The sequence below is a fragment of the Coturnix japonica genome, chromosome 5 (genome assembly GCF_001577835.2).
Source record: "Coturnix japonica isolate 7356 chromosome 5, Coturnix japonica 2.1, whole genome shotgun sequence".
Classification (NCBI taxonomy): domain Eukaryota; kingdom Metazoa; phylum Chordata; class Aves; order Galliformes; family Phasianidae; genus Coturnix; species Coturnix japonica.
The window spans coordinates 2,445,626-2,459,794 of record NC_029520.1 but is presented as its reverse complement, the minus strand read 5'-3'; the positions used below and the strand labels follow the sequence as shown (position 1 = coordinate 2,459,794).

The following is a 14,169-nucleotide window of genomic DNA, read 5'->3' as shown; positions in this document are numbered from 1 at the left end:
CTATGGACACAGGTGGCCAGAGACATCTTACTTAATAATAAATAAGAATGGCTGTTATGAAATGCAAACAATAATTCTTACTAATTTTCACATGTGTGAAGTCTTGTCATTGAACAGAGTGAAACAAAACAATTATAAAAACGCTGCAGAGATTCTGGTAAGATCTCTACTCCTTTAAGAAAAATATTACAAATACTGAATTCTCTGTTGCTGTGTCACAGTGCTGCTGTCTTTGACCTGACCTACACAGCTCAAAGAGAGAAGTGGTTTGGTGAAGTGTCCATTGCTGGACGACAAAAGCCGTCGAATAACAAACCTGGGCTGGAAGGGACCTCAATGGTCATACAGTTACAAGCTCCTACTCCCCTGAAAAGAAGCGCAGCATTTTTCTATTAACGAGACATGTTAACTTTTGTCTTATCTCTTATTACAATTAAGTTTTAAAGTTGAGAGGGGAAATAATCTGTTTTTGCCAAATCATCTCAGTTCAGGAGGTTCCGTTTTCTCTGATGTTGATATATAAACAAGAGGGAGAAGGGGGTGGGGGGGAAAGCAGTTCTTTGTATATTTTTACTTGAAGTGTAATGAGTAAATGTAGATTTGCCCCAGAGCATACATTTTCTCTGCAGGAGCTGACTATTAGTCAAACAGCTGGGAATAAATCTGTTTGATGCTTTAAAGACTGTTGGGAGACAGACAGCTATGATGCCACAGAACATTGTTTTTACATTGCTTTCATTTGCTAAAACTGAAAGATTTATTTGCCATGTCAACTTCCAGCATTTCTAACGACAGATAATTGATGTCAAACAGTGAGATTAGCTCCATTTAGAAGTTATTATAATGGAACAGGCCAATCTTTAACTGACCAAAGCATTTTATGGGTGAAAAACATTTAATTTTCTGATGAACTTTTAGGAAAGGCGTCCAAAGAGAACAGCAAGAAATGATACTATGGCATAAAAACAGCAATCATAAATAAGAACTGAAAATGGAATTGAAGCGTAAAAGCTGATACTTTTCTTTGATAGTAGTGCATTGATGAATAATTTGATCAGCTAAGGATCAAGTATTAAGAATATCATGAGCTTTCTCCATGTGCTCCGTAACAGTCCTCCTTTTATAAGCAGCAACTTTACACATTGGTGTAATTGGTTCAAACCAAAAGCACTATATTAAATGCTGTTGAAATAGGATGAATTCCTAGAATACAAAGCCATGTACCAGTTGTTTTATCTCTAGACTGATGAAAGCAAAAACTGCACTGGAGGCATTCAGCAGTCAGTCTCAGGTTGAAATTCACTATGTGGATAGCCAGAAACAAGAAAGTAAGAACATGGTTGTCCAAACCATTATTTCCTCATTACAGCAAAATTCCAAGGTTTTTTATCCCATGCAGAATTGGGAGGAAAAGTCTGTTTTGTTTATTGATTTTAGAATTGTCAATAGAGAGATAGATACAAGTCCGGCTTGATCTGATGAGTGTACCTTTTATATTACAACACATTACTTTTATCTGAACATACATTTTAAATTTGCTATGTGGGCTGATGCCTTCCTCAACAACAATTTCAGCATCTTCATTATCTTATGATGCTTTCATCTGCCTGGAACAAACTATCAAGATCACAAAAAAACAACCAGACTATTCTGATTAGTGTGTGTTTTAAGATACACAGATGATAGGATTCATTGAGTTAGTACTATGGGCCTATTTATCCTATTATCACCATATCTTGCTGTATGTTGTCCTGCTTTAAGGACTAAAACTGGCCTAAATTTAGGTTTTTAATTTGAAAAATTCACAATACAACAGCAGCTTTTATATGCTTAAAAGATCCAATTAGGCTTTTTGTCTTCTTGCTGTCATTCCACCCACAAAAGAGTTAAAGCAAGATTAAAAGGAAGACTCGTACTTGTAAGTACTTGTTCTGGAATTATAGCCAGTATCACTTACAGAGTTTGGCATTGATCTCACTGATCCCTCAGTGCACCCCAAAGATTCAAAACAAGTTCTGATCCTTGACAGTTGAACAAAGGCTGGTGGAGATGCCTGGAGCAGAGGGAGAAAAAGCTTAGTGTATACAAAGCCATCTCTATTTCCTCCTGGATTCCTGAACTCACAGACAGCTTTGCAATGAGTGCTCCAGCCACCTGCAATACCTAGCACGGAGATGTCAGCAGACTGAAAGTTGCACATGGCTCATTTGAGACTTCTACATACTCTTCTGAAGTGGTGCATTCACACTAATATTTCAGCTCTATAGTGCACTTCTGGAGCACCTCTTTTAGTTTCACTTACAAGGAATTCATCTGCTACACAGCCATCTTGAATCACACTCAGGAAGGAACTCAAGTGGAGAATGTACCACAAAATCCATGCACACCATCAGCAGAGCCTCTGATGGACGCAGAACAAAACAAGAGCCATTGTGCAGAATGCAGAGAAATCAAGCTGATTTTAAGAGCTAGGCACCAACTGTCTTGGTCCACAGCTTGTACTTTTCATATCTAATCAACAAAGCCCAAGGAGGGACCATTACTACTTATCTCAAGGGTTTCTGACCCTAGTTTTGGTACTTTAACAGACTCAGTAAAGTTCTAGTGCTTTGGGCTATTCCATCGTCATTTAAGGAACATTCTTGAAAAAGAAAATGAAAATAGCCAAGAAATTAGCTCCAGAAATTAATTTTCACACTGTGGCTTACTGCACTCTTTAGAAATCCTTCACACTTAACTCTCAGCTCCTCCATTCTTATAAGAATCCAATACAAGGCCATAAAAGTCAGTCCAAGATGGGGAAAACCACTTGGACCTTCTTTACTTGAGACCTCTGAGATGTAAGCAAGAAATACATGGCACAAAATCCACAATAGTCAAACTGTCCATCAGCAAACACTGACCACATCTCCCAAGAGTAGCAGCAGCAAGCACTGCCTCTTGAGGGAAGTATCTCTTGGCAGCTTACTCAGGAAACAGATGCTAATTTAACAGTTGATTTCAGTGAACTCGACAACACTTCTGAATGGATTTGTCCACAAATTGTTTTACAGTTGTTTCAGTAACGCTCTCTTCATCGTGAACGTCAGCATTCAGATCAGCCCAAGGCATGAAAACACTCAGGCACTGAGGAGAGAACATTGTAATGGAGGTAGTCAGTATCATTAAAAAATACTTCAGAAAGAAAGCTTTGAGCCAAAAGGGTTCAGGCAACATCTCCTGGGGCACCTGCAGCCCTCCTGCCCTCACTCCTTCAGTGAGCAGGCCAAGCCATGCGAGTCCTTTGAAGAGAACAGTTAGGATAGCAGCCAGCCTGAACCATGTCTCCAATTGTCAAGAATAAGCATCTGTGAAATACACCAATATTAGATTAGCTGCAAGTGCAAGACTGTGAAGAAGAAAAACACCCAAAACTAACCTCTCTGAGAAGGTTAAAGAACAGAATACAAAAAGGTAAAGATAACATATTAGGGTGCAATGTTCAAATCAATCTTTAATTAAAGGCTAATACTCAAAAAATGAGTTCTAAGACTATCATTCTCATGCATGTAGAGATGAAAAGCTTCGTCCTGAGTGTACTCAAAACTTACATGAGAAGAAATAAAGCAGTGAAATTCATCTGAAAGTATTTAACTTACAGCATATTGAGTATATCCCAGGTCTCCCAGCAATGACCACACATGTATTCAAGACTAACAAGATGAGCTATTTTTTATCTTAACCTCCAATCACGTTTGCTCAGTGCTTTCTGCATTTGGACACATGATGTATAAAAGATGCTTACAGGAAGTCTAATGCATGAAGAAATCAGGGCAGAGAAAAATCTCTCAGACTGAAAGAGCTTTGTATGAGGAACAATAAGCTGTGCCCCACATTGTCACCACTAACAATTAGGGTGTTAGAGAGGACATCATGTTTATGAATAAAAATGAGAAGCACTTTGCATGCAGAAGAATTTCCCTTTAGTCTGGACCCTTTTCAAAGATATATGACAGCTATTATTCAGATACCATTCTTACCTTCTAGCTTTTTAATCTCTAACAAGGAAACAACAACCAGACAAACAGTAACACTGGACACTCTTGACAGAAGCATGGGTGAGGGCTGAGATAGGGGCCAGGTACTGTAGGACTGGGCCATGTTTCCACTGCTATTTCATGAGAGGATCTGAACCAAGACTTACAGCCACCCCAAAGTCCCACAGCTGGGAGTGCTGGTATTCAGCTCATCGAGCAGAATCTTTCCTGTGACCCAGAGAAGTCATAGCAAGTGACTTCTTGCAATCCATGACTCCATGGAGAGCACTGTGGATACAAGTCTAGAGTAAGAGCAAATCACTCACCCATAGGGCTCCTACTCCTTTTTTCCTTGCCTGCTTGGCTACGGTGCCACAAAAATAAAACAAATATATTTCACTTTGTGTTTCAATTCTGACTCATCTAAAAGCAAATGTCACAGATTTTCTTCTAGTAGAACAGCTTATGATGGAAACTCTTGTGAAAGCATTTATTACAATAGGACAAGAACAGGACAAGAACAGTCATCCTGATCTATTTTCTTCCCTGAAGGAAGAATATTATCCCTGCAACATTATTCTGGAGGAGGGTTCAAAAACACTGTAAAAAAACAGATAATTCATTTAAAACATGCATCTCTCTAATGTAATTTATATGGAAAACCTTTCTGTTTTCATGTCTGTTAAATGCCATAGGACACAGAAGAAAAGTAACATTTAAGATTACCGAGCACTTAATTTGCAAATTAATCTGCAAATTTACTGGGGGTGCATTCAGTGCTCTCATCCACATCACCAGTAGAGTTACTAAATAGGACTGGCCCTAATAATGAGCCCTGGGGACACCTCTCACGGACCAGTCACCAACTGGAATTAACTCCATCCACCACCACTCTCCGGGACTGGCCCTGCAGCCAATTCTTTTAGAATAAATGTACAAAATATTGCCATGGAAACATCACACTAACAAGATTCAGATTTGATCCATAGTTCACAGAGAAGACAACATTTCTTTTTAATTGCTGCAGCCAGTTGAAGATAACAACTATGGTTTCTGAAGACACACTCAAAAGCATTTAAATGAGATCCAGCACAAAGCAGTTGTTTCCCACTCAGTTATACTTCCCAGGGCATCCCTTTGCCTCCACAAACAGCCCCAGCCTCATGAGTTACCAACACTTACTGGTACCCATGGCTGCCCAGGGCCAGCTACCATTCTCCTCAGTATGGGATTAAAATAATAACAGTCTCCAGGACCAGCATGTACTGGAAGCCATGACAACCATTTCTGGAAATGCCACTGAATAAAGATAACCACCTGCAACAAGATATGTGAGTAACAATATATGCAGGTGACATCTCGGATGCTTACTGAGTCTTCATTATCTCCCTAATCCCAAATGCTGTAGGAGTGGTTTGGTTTGGGGTTTTTTTGTTTGTTTGTTTGTTTTCTTAAGAGACATATTGGAGTTAGATTTATCCTATAGGTCTAGTAAATAATTGTGCTTTTCTGTATAGCTCTGCAAAGTTTGCCCTTACATTGCTAGCTGAGACAATGTTGAGTTTCTTGGCCACTTGGCTCATGTTCAGCTGAGAATCAACCACCACCACCAGATCCATTAACTCCAAATCTCTCCCTGCTAACATGCACTGCTGTGTCAGGTTAATGAGTCTCTTAACACAGAGACTATTCACAGTACAAAGGCAAGCAGGGTGAAAACCGACCTTCAAAAGCAGCATACTCATCCTTTTTTGTTTCAGTTGTCCTTGTTCTCAAGCACAACCTATTCCATGATGCAAACTTTTCATTAGAAGCGGAGATTGTAATTGAATGTTCTTTAAGCAAAAATATATGAAAGGTAATAATGTAGAAACTCCAACAAAAGTAGCCAAAATACTAAGCCACTAAGCCATGCTAATACCATACACCTCTCTCCTCTCTCTTGCCCAGTAACCAATTACCTCAAATGAAGACCTTATCTAACAACAGCAAGAATAGATCCTTATCTTTTAATGGTTTTGTACTGAATTTAAACGAGCAAGGACTTGGATGGAACCTCCTCTTTAAGCTCTACAGGTACTTTTTTGTAGTCAGAAAGTCATTTATGGGTAAATAATGATGGGGAAAAACTAATTGTCACCCTGGAAAAGAACATCAACCTCTAAGTCATTTAGCCAGGGTTCTTGAAGGAACTTGTCTTGCATCTGTCCTTTACCACATGCACAAAGTAACAGAGAATTAAAGAAATACCTTTGCTTTTTCTTCCCCTCTTCCTTTTCACAGACCTTAATAGGACACAGCTTTTTCCCCATTAAAAAATAAAGTTTCTGAGACGCCTAGAGATCAGATAATATAATCCCTACAATCGTCATTACTATTCAAAGCCATGATATCTGTTCATAACACCAACACAGAGCTGCAGTTCCAAAGTGCAGTTAGAGATCTGCGAAATACAACACATTTGTGATCAAATAGCACCGTCTAGTGGACTAAACGAATACAGCGCAGTAAGAGCCAATAAGTAAATCAGTGTCCATAATTCGGACCCTAAGCAGAGAGACCCGAGTTGTTTGTAGCATGTGGAAGCAGCCCTTTACCACATGCACAAAGCAACAGAGAATTAAAGAAATACCTTTGATTATTTTTCTCTCCCTTCCTTTTCACAGACCTCGATAGGACACGTCTGAGACGTTCGTAACACCAGCGCAGAGCTGTAATTCCAAAGTGCAGTTATAGATCAGGGAAATACAGGACATTTGTGAGCAAATAGTACCACCTAGTGGACTAAATGAATATAGCGCAGTAAGAGCCAAACCACATTGACTTGTACCGTTTTTGTCCTACTTGTACCTTCCAAGACCATTCTATTTCATGGGTACCAGGTTATTAGTTTTCACGGGCATGGAGCAGAAGATTATTTTCACTGCCAGTCTGGGGTCTTACCCAATAAGTAAATCAGTGCCCATAATTCGGACCCTAAGCAGAGAGACCCACGTTGTTTGTAGCATGTGGAAACAACACCGGTCTGCTCAGCGCCACTAGATGGCAGCAAAACACCAGGAAACGAAAAGGCCAATTACTTCAGCATGCTTATTCCAGCAAATTCCCAGTCTATCGGTGTGAACTCCATCAGAAATGAGCTGGAAATTAATTATTGCCCCTTTTGGCCTAGTAATATGAAGGAGTAGCACTGCACGGGGTTAAGGACTTGAGATCACAGCGCTGACTGCTCACAGCATCACATTTGGGTTTGGGGAGCCCCTCTGAGATGCTTCCCCCTCAGCTTCAGGTGGAAGCGCTGCTTTGCTTTATGCACCCGAGGAGCAATTGAGGAGGAAAGCAGCGCATGAGACCGAGCCTTATAAAAACTTTTTGTGCATACATTTATTGTAAACAGAAGATCTAGATGTAAACAGAACGTTTGAGGATGCCAACCAGCAGCCTGCACTTGTGGCCAAGAAAGCCGTCTGTATCCTGGGGTGCATTAAAAGGATCGCGGTCAGCAGGCCGAGGAAGGTGATTATCCACCCGCTCTACCCAGCTGGAGCCGCATTTAGAACACTACGCCCAATATTCCACCCCCGACCATCCCCGCCCCCGGCAGCCCGGCCCGCTCGGCCCTGTGACGGGGCGGGGCCGCTGCCTCCCCCTCGGCAGAGCAAAGGCAGCAGCGCAGCAGGGCGGCCATGGGGCTGTGCTTGCCCTGCATGGGGGGAGCCGTCAAGGACGTGGTGGAGACGCCCGACCCGGTGAGTGCAGCCTGGGGGGGCCGCTGGTCGCCCGCTTGCAATGCTTGCAATACAGTGCAGGCCGTACCCGGCGCTCCTCCCCCTCCCCAAGGCCGTTGGGGTGGCCGCTTCCACCCGGGAGGCCGAGCGGGGGGGGGTGAAGCAGGAGGAAAAAACCGGAGCAAGGACGGGGTTTTAATAACGTTTTGACGTCTTTTCCCGTTTTCTTTAGGAAATAAAAAGAAGACAGCTTGCAGAAGCTGCTGAGAAGAGGCAGATGGAGGTAACTGCGCCTGATGCGATGCTGTTGCTTCAGAATACATTTAGGTGACAGCTGTATGGGGAAAGTAGCTGAGGTTTATGCAGCAAACCCGCCATGTGTGGGTAAAAGCAATCCACCTTGTAGGCTTAAATCTCAGAGCTTGGTTTGGGGCTTTTAGTGGTTTTCTGTGTTTGAGAATGGCTGCTTTACATACACTTTTGAGAAGCACACACGCACACAAAAACCCCAAACAGTGTCCTCATGATTGACTTATATTGGAAGGGACCTCAAAGACCAGCCAGTTCCCACCCCTGCCATGGGCTGGATGCCCCCCAGCTCTGGCTGCCCAAGGTCCCATCCCAACCTGTCTCAGAACATCCAGGAATTGGGCATACACTGTTCTCTAGGCAACTATGCCCTTGCTTTACTACCTGAAGAGAAGAATGTGCTCCTAATGTTTAACCTGAACCTCCCCCTTCTCTTCTGGTTCTTACATTGCTGAAATGGTTTCCTTGGAGGAAATTGCAGTGAAGCAACTTTGGTTGCAGATAGCTTTAGAGTTTTGTACTGGCTTTTAGGCTAAGGAAAATGCAAGAAAATGGAAGTATATGCAGTTACTTTCCATAAGAAGAAAAAGATAAACTTCTACCAGAGTCTTCCAGGACCAGGAGTGCTTTTTAAGCCCTGAACTCTGAGTAACAGAGATAAGACAGTTTGCCACCCAATTCAGTTACTCCATATAAGAGGCAAAGTATTTTGTCAGATGTTGTCTCTGCTTAAGATGTTCCTGCACATGTGAGATGCACGGCTCCTGCTGTAGTATCAGAACCTTGAACTGAACTGAAAATCAATATGAAGAATATTTTCTTCGTCACTTTACAGCATTATCTGTGTTTCCCCTGTATCTGGTATTCCTGCCATCTAGTGTAGGGCTTTGCTAGGCCACCACTATGAGGATGCAGAGCAGACAATCAGCAACAGGTTTCTCATGCACTTGCTTCTGCAGGATATGGTGCTGCTGCCTGCAAGATCTCTGAAGGAGAACCTGTCACACAGGCTGTTCTTCCCCACATCTTTATTTAAAAGCTGGATTTCTTAAAGCCTGGGCTTGTATTACTAGCATTGTTGTTTTGTTTTTTTCTATGCACATTAAGTCCCCATCAATTTCTGCCATAGCAATATGGAGCATGCAGCTTTTTCTATCCAATTTTTGAGCATTAGAATAGAAACCATCATTATTTCTACTGTACGTATCCTGTCTTTCATATAACAACTTGACAAGAGGCGGCGAGAGACAGGGGTGATGAAACAGAAGGACTTCTTTTACCTGCATGAGCTGCTTCTTCCTCGTTTGGAACTAGTTTGGTTATAGGAGCATTCACATATTGCTCGGTCATTTCATGCAAACCAGAGTTCATAAAATGCTGTTGCTGAGACTTGCAAATTGTCTTTTATTTAGACAGATAACTTGCTGACTTTATGCAAATGTGTTTTCCTCACAGGCTTCTTCTCGAGGTATTAAGAACATTTCTTCTGTAGAGCAAAAGAAAAAGAAGCAGGAAGAAATAGAAAAAAGAATGGCAGCTTCAGGTCCTGTAGGAGAAGGAGGCCTGAGAGTAAGTTTGAAAATGAAAAAGCGGGTATAGGCAACAAACATACAGTGTTTTTCTATCAAAAACCCAGACTTACCACATTGGTGTATATGAATTTTACTGCTGCTATTACTACAACTTTTGTGAAGTAAACTTTGAAGGCAAACTGGAAATTTAACAGAATTAGAAGCTCTCTGGGGGCAGCAGACACAACCAGTTCTTCAAACCCAGGCTTCATAAGCTGTTATCTCTTCCCCTTTCTGCTATATGTGAAGGGATTCACGTTAATAAAACTCCGGGCATGTAGTTTTGTGCCTACTCTGGGTAAGCACAGTGTCCATCACTTTAAGGATATAGCCTATATAATGCAAGGGAGTTTATTGTCTTTATGCAGCCTTGTGGTGTAGGTATTTTATTCCTTTTCAGACAGACCTGTGGTTCACTTTGTTGTTTTTCTATATAGTGGCAGGTTGGATAAAGAAGTTTGACCTCTGGAGGTGAGATTGATTTTTACTGCCAAGAACTTGCCAGTTTCTGCAGCAGAGTGGAACTTAACTCATCACGTGGCTTTTTGCTGTTTGCATTCGAAGACTCAGCAGTACTTTGCCATTGTAGGAGGGCAGATGTGCAAACGTGTACTAAGAAAACGAACATCTCCAGCCTCTGAACAACTCAGTTTTGGCCAATTTTTGTTCTGTGTGCATGTTTTGCTTCCCTGGCAAGGGAGTGAGAAGGGTTTTCTCACATAGAAGTGACCTTTACCTGTAGTCGGTCTGTGTGTGTGTTACATGGTCAATTGGTACATGTATGCCTGCATATGTCCAACTTAAGCACAGTTCAGGTGCCCTTGTGTATGTATCTCCCTTGGATTTCCTAATTACTTTTGAACCGCTTTGGGATTTAGCACCTTTTTTTTCTAAAGAAATAAAAAAATAAATAGAGCAGATCCTTAGAAAAAAGCTTTTTTGTGACACTACCTAAAAAAAAGAAATATCTTTATAATCCTTTTTTACGCTTATAGCAAGAAAGTTGTTTTATTGTGAGTCTGACAGTTTTTCCTCCTTGCTTTTGTGCATGTAAATTCCTTTAGAGTATGTATTTATATGAACACTGGAACGTAAACACTACATTTGAAATACTGTTGGTGACTTGTTTTGCTTTGAATGCAGAGGGAAGCACAGAAAGAACAAAGTTAAAGACCTGTTCTTGGATGGCTCATTTGCTGAGATTTCTGTGCTATCTGGGTCGGTTTGTTACAGTGCAATCACAATTGCCAAATGCTTGGAGCTCTGTTGCTTTTCTTTTGTATCTAGTGATGTCTGTAATCCCTCTTCCTAATGCAAAACTGCCTTTGATTATTTGGAGCTGCCTAAACTAAGGTATAACCAGATCTCCACATCAGTGACCTCAAGCCACTGCTTTGATAGAAGAACAAAGCTTGTTGCAGCATGATCAACATGAAGAACCTAGCGCCTGCCTTCCATGGAGAGCATCATATCTGCCTCAGTACGTTACTGACCCCATTTTTGACCTAGTTGAGGCTGCAAAGGCTTCTTTTTTCCTTTCCTGAACTAAGTAATGTTACTTCCCCAAATAGTGTCTCACGCTGTCTTAGGAGCACAGTTGTGACTCGGTGAATTCCTGGCTTAGCCTTAGTCATTAAGTTGAGAAAGGAGATCTTTCAATATTAATACAGTAGCACCAGGGCTAAAAGCTTGTGTCCTTAGCAGCTGAATACCTTTAGCTTCCTCTGGTTGTTGGCACTTGTTCACATAACTGTATCAAAAGTAATAATAATAAAATGACTATGATGATAAAGTACGATGAAAATACATCAGAATGTAATCAAATACAAAATGTAGGTTTGAAATGGGAACTTCAATATCTATAGCAGTGGGCATCCTACAGAGATATTGAGGTGGCATTTAGCACTGAGCTTTGTCACGGGGGCTATTTCAAACCAGTACGTTCAAAACAAAAAAGCCATTTTCAAACAGGCTTCTGCACCATATTTAATTGTTTGGGTGACCACTATCTGAACTCAGCCTGGGGAATTATGTGGGTGAATAGAAACTGTTGTTGTTTTCATAAACTTTTTTGGTAACATTAGTCCAGAATGAAAGTAGAACATACTACAGATCAGAAGCTCACAAGTGATAGTTACCTGAAAAACACCATTAAGCATTAACATTAAAAGCTGCTTCTAGAAATAGGTACCTCCCTCTTTCTTATCACCTCATGGTTCACTATGTAAATATTAAATATAGAAGGAATTTGTTCTCGTTTCCCCTAGTCCTAACTTTACTTCAGCTTAGATAATAAATTGCTGAAATCTATTCAGATTAGGTAGGTGGTTGACGCTGTTTGCTTTATAGCAATCTAACTACCTCTTTTGTCTGCCTTCTCAAAGCAGGGCACTAGAAGAACTTGTGGCAGCCAAAGAGCAGTACTCCTACATTGGAATGAAAGGGCTGACTCCCAGAGACAGAACAATTGGTGCAGTCAGAGAGAGCGAAGCCATCTGCTACTGCATATTGTCAAAGTAAACCAATGATGCCAGGGAGAGAAGGTCTGGGGCAGGACTTACTGAGGTTTGGAATGACACAGAAGCTGTGTGTCCCCATGGGTAGGTAGCACCATTGTGAGCCCTTAGAACCAGATGTCTGTGGATTTAGCACAGAAATAATCTCTGGGACGCAGCTCATCAGACACAAGCAGTGCCAGCAGTAGGACTGAGATAGAAGAACCTCTCCAGTACCATACATGTCTTTAGGATCTCACATATCTGCTTAACTTTACCACAGGTTCCAAACATTCCTACAGTCTAAGAAGGAAAGCAATGAAAAAACACAGTTCTTTCTTCCCTGTCAGATACTGTACATCAGCAGGCAGCAATGCAGTAGGAAATGCAAGCCCCAAAGGAACCAAACCATCTGTAACAGATGCTTCTGTAACACCGTGGTATGATAAACAGCTCATCTCCCTGATCTAAAATGAACACATGCAATGAATTCAGCATCGGGCTTCATATGAAGCCTGCTCTGCCTTCCCACACACATGTATTCACACCTCCACCAGCCCTTAAGCTGGATACCGTGGATTTAAAAGCAACAAACCAAGGTGGCAGTGCAAATGAATGTGCGATTGTTGCTAAAATAAGGAAAAAGACAAATGCTATCCCCATTCAACTATGTAGATTAGCCTGCTTGGAAGCAGAACTGCAGGTAGTATGTGAGCATCGAGGTGACATGAGGTATCTCCGGTACTACCCAGTAACAGGTGTTATAATTAGCATTTCCAAAGTATTTCTGCATAGCATCCAGAATTGCAATGCTTATCTGATACTGTACAACAACAGCTTTTAAAAATCCATTTATGCTGATTAACCACCTTGAGCCTTAGCACTGTTTGTTCACAGCTAACAGGTGCTCCCACATTGCTCAGCCCTTGAGAAGAGGCTCTGCTGCAGCTCATAGCAACCTGGTTGTATGTGGCTATCAGTATCCTCAGCATTCACATTCAGCTCAGTTACACAGAGATCAAGCAAGCCAAAAACCACTGTGAAGCACCCATCCTCTCAGTTATCTTTCAGTGCTAGATCAAGATTGCATTTTTTCATTTGATTCCATCATCTGGTTCTTCTACCAAGCAAGTTTTTCGTGGTTTCAACAGGCCATTCCTCAGTCAGAGGATGAGATGGAAGTCGCAGATCCTTCCTGTTGATCCTCTACTATTCAGTTCAGTCTCCTAAAAGTCTAGGCTAGCTACCATAACATCATACATTAGCAAAACAGAAACTGCAGTATTACTCATGACATCTAACAAGAGAAACATGTTTTCTTCCACAAACACTTCCCACAAGAACGCAGTTCTGTCCCCATCACTGTAGCAATCAAGGGCCAGACCTCTTAGAACAAGATTTGGGTATGGTGTTTTAGCTTTGTAAATTGAGTTTCAGGCTCTTAATTCCTCAGAGCAAACTGAGTCACAGTAAATTCCACATCTGCTACATTACCATAAGGTCTAATACAATAAGAAAAAGCCATTTCTATCTCCTGCTACACTTACCTTCTAAATGAGATATTCCCACACCTGTTTGCATAACTGGTTAATTTACTGCAGTTGGTTTTACTGCTGCTCCCACTTCAACTTAGCCTCTGCTCACCACATCCATCCCAGGTGCATCTAATGCAGCAAGCCTCAGTCAGGGCAGGTGGCAATGGGCAATGCTTTCAATAGTCCTGTAATAGTTCCACGATCTCCCATTCTGCCACTGATTAAGTCCAAGTATTAAGAACTGTTCTAAGAGTTTGAGATTACAGAAGATTATTTTGATAGCTAAAGTCCAATGACATACATTAGTTCTTTGTTTTAATTATTATTTAAAATCCTGGTTTGGATTTACCAGGATTGTTTGCTGAAGCTCAATATTGATTGATTTGTTGAAGCTTAATATTGAAATAAATCTAAGTATACTTTTTTGTGTATAACTACAGGCATCTGCTCTTAATCTACCAACATGTAAATGTCTCCATACATTTCAAAGAAAACACAGTAATGTACACTTAATC

General features: G+C 41.2%; 1 protein-coding gene across 1 annotated transcript; it reads left to right on the top strand.

Annotated features, from left to right (window-relative positions):
• Positions 1–7,440: 7,440 nt before the first annotated feature.
• On the top strand, positions 7,441–11,430 carry SVIP (small VCP interacting protein). Its single transcript, XM_015863425.2, has 4 exons — positions 7,441–7,765; positions 7,977–8,027; positions 9,509–9,622; positions 10,062–11,430. Exons 1-4 carry the CDS (start codon positions 7,703–7,705, stop codon positions 10,074–10,076), a joined length of 243 nt encoding a protein of 80 aa, XP_015718911.1. The 5' UTR covers positions 7,441–7,702; the 3' UTR covers positions 10,077–11,430.
• Positions 11,431–14,169: the final 2,739 nt, after the last annotated feature.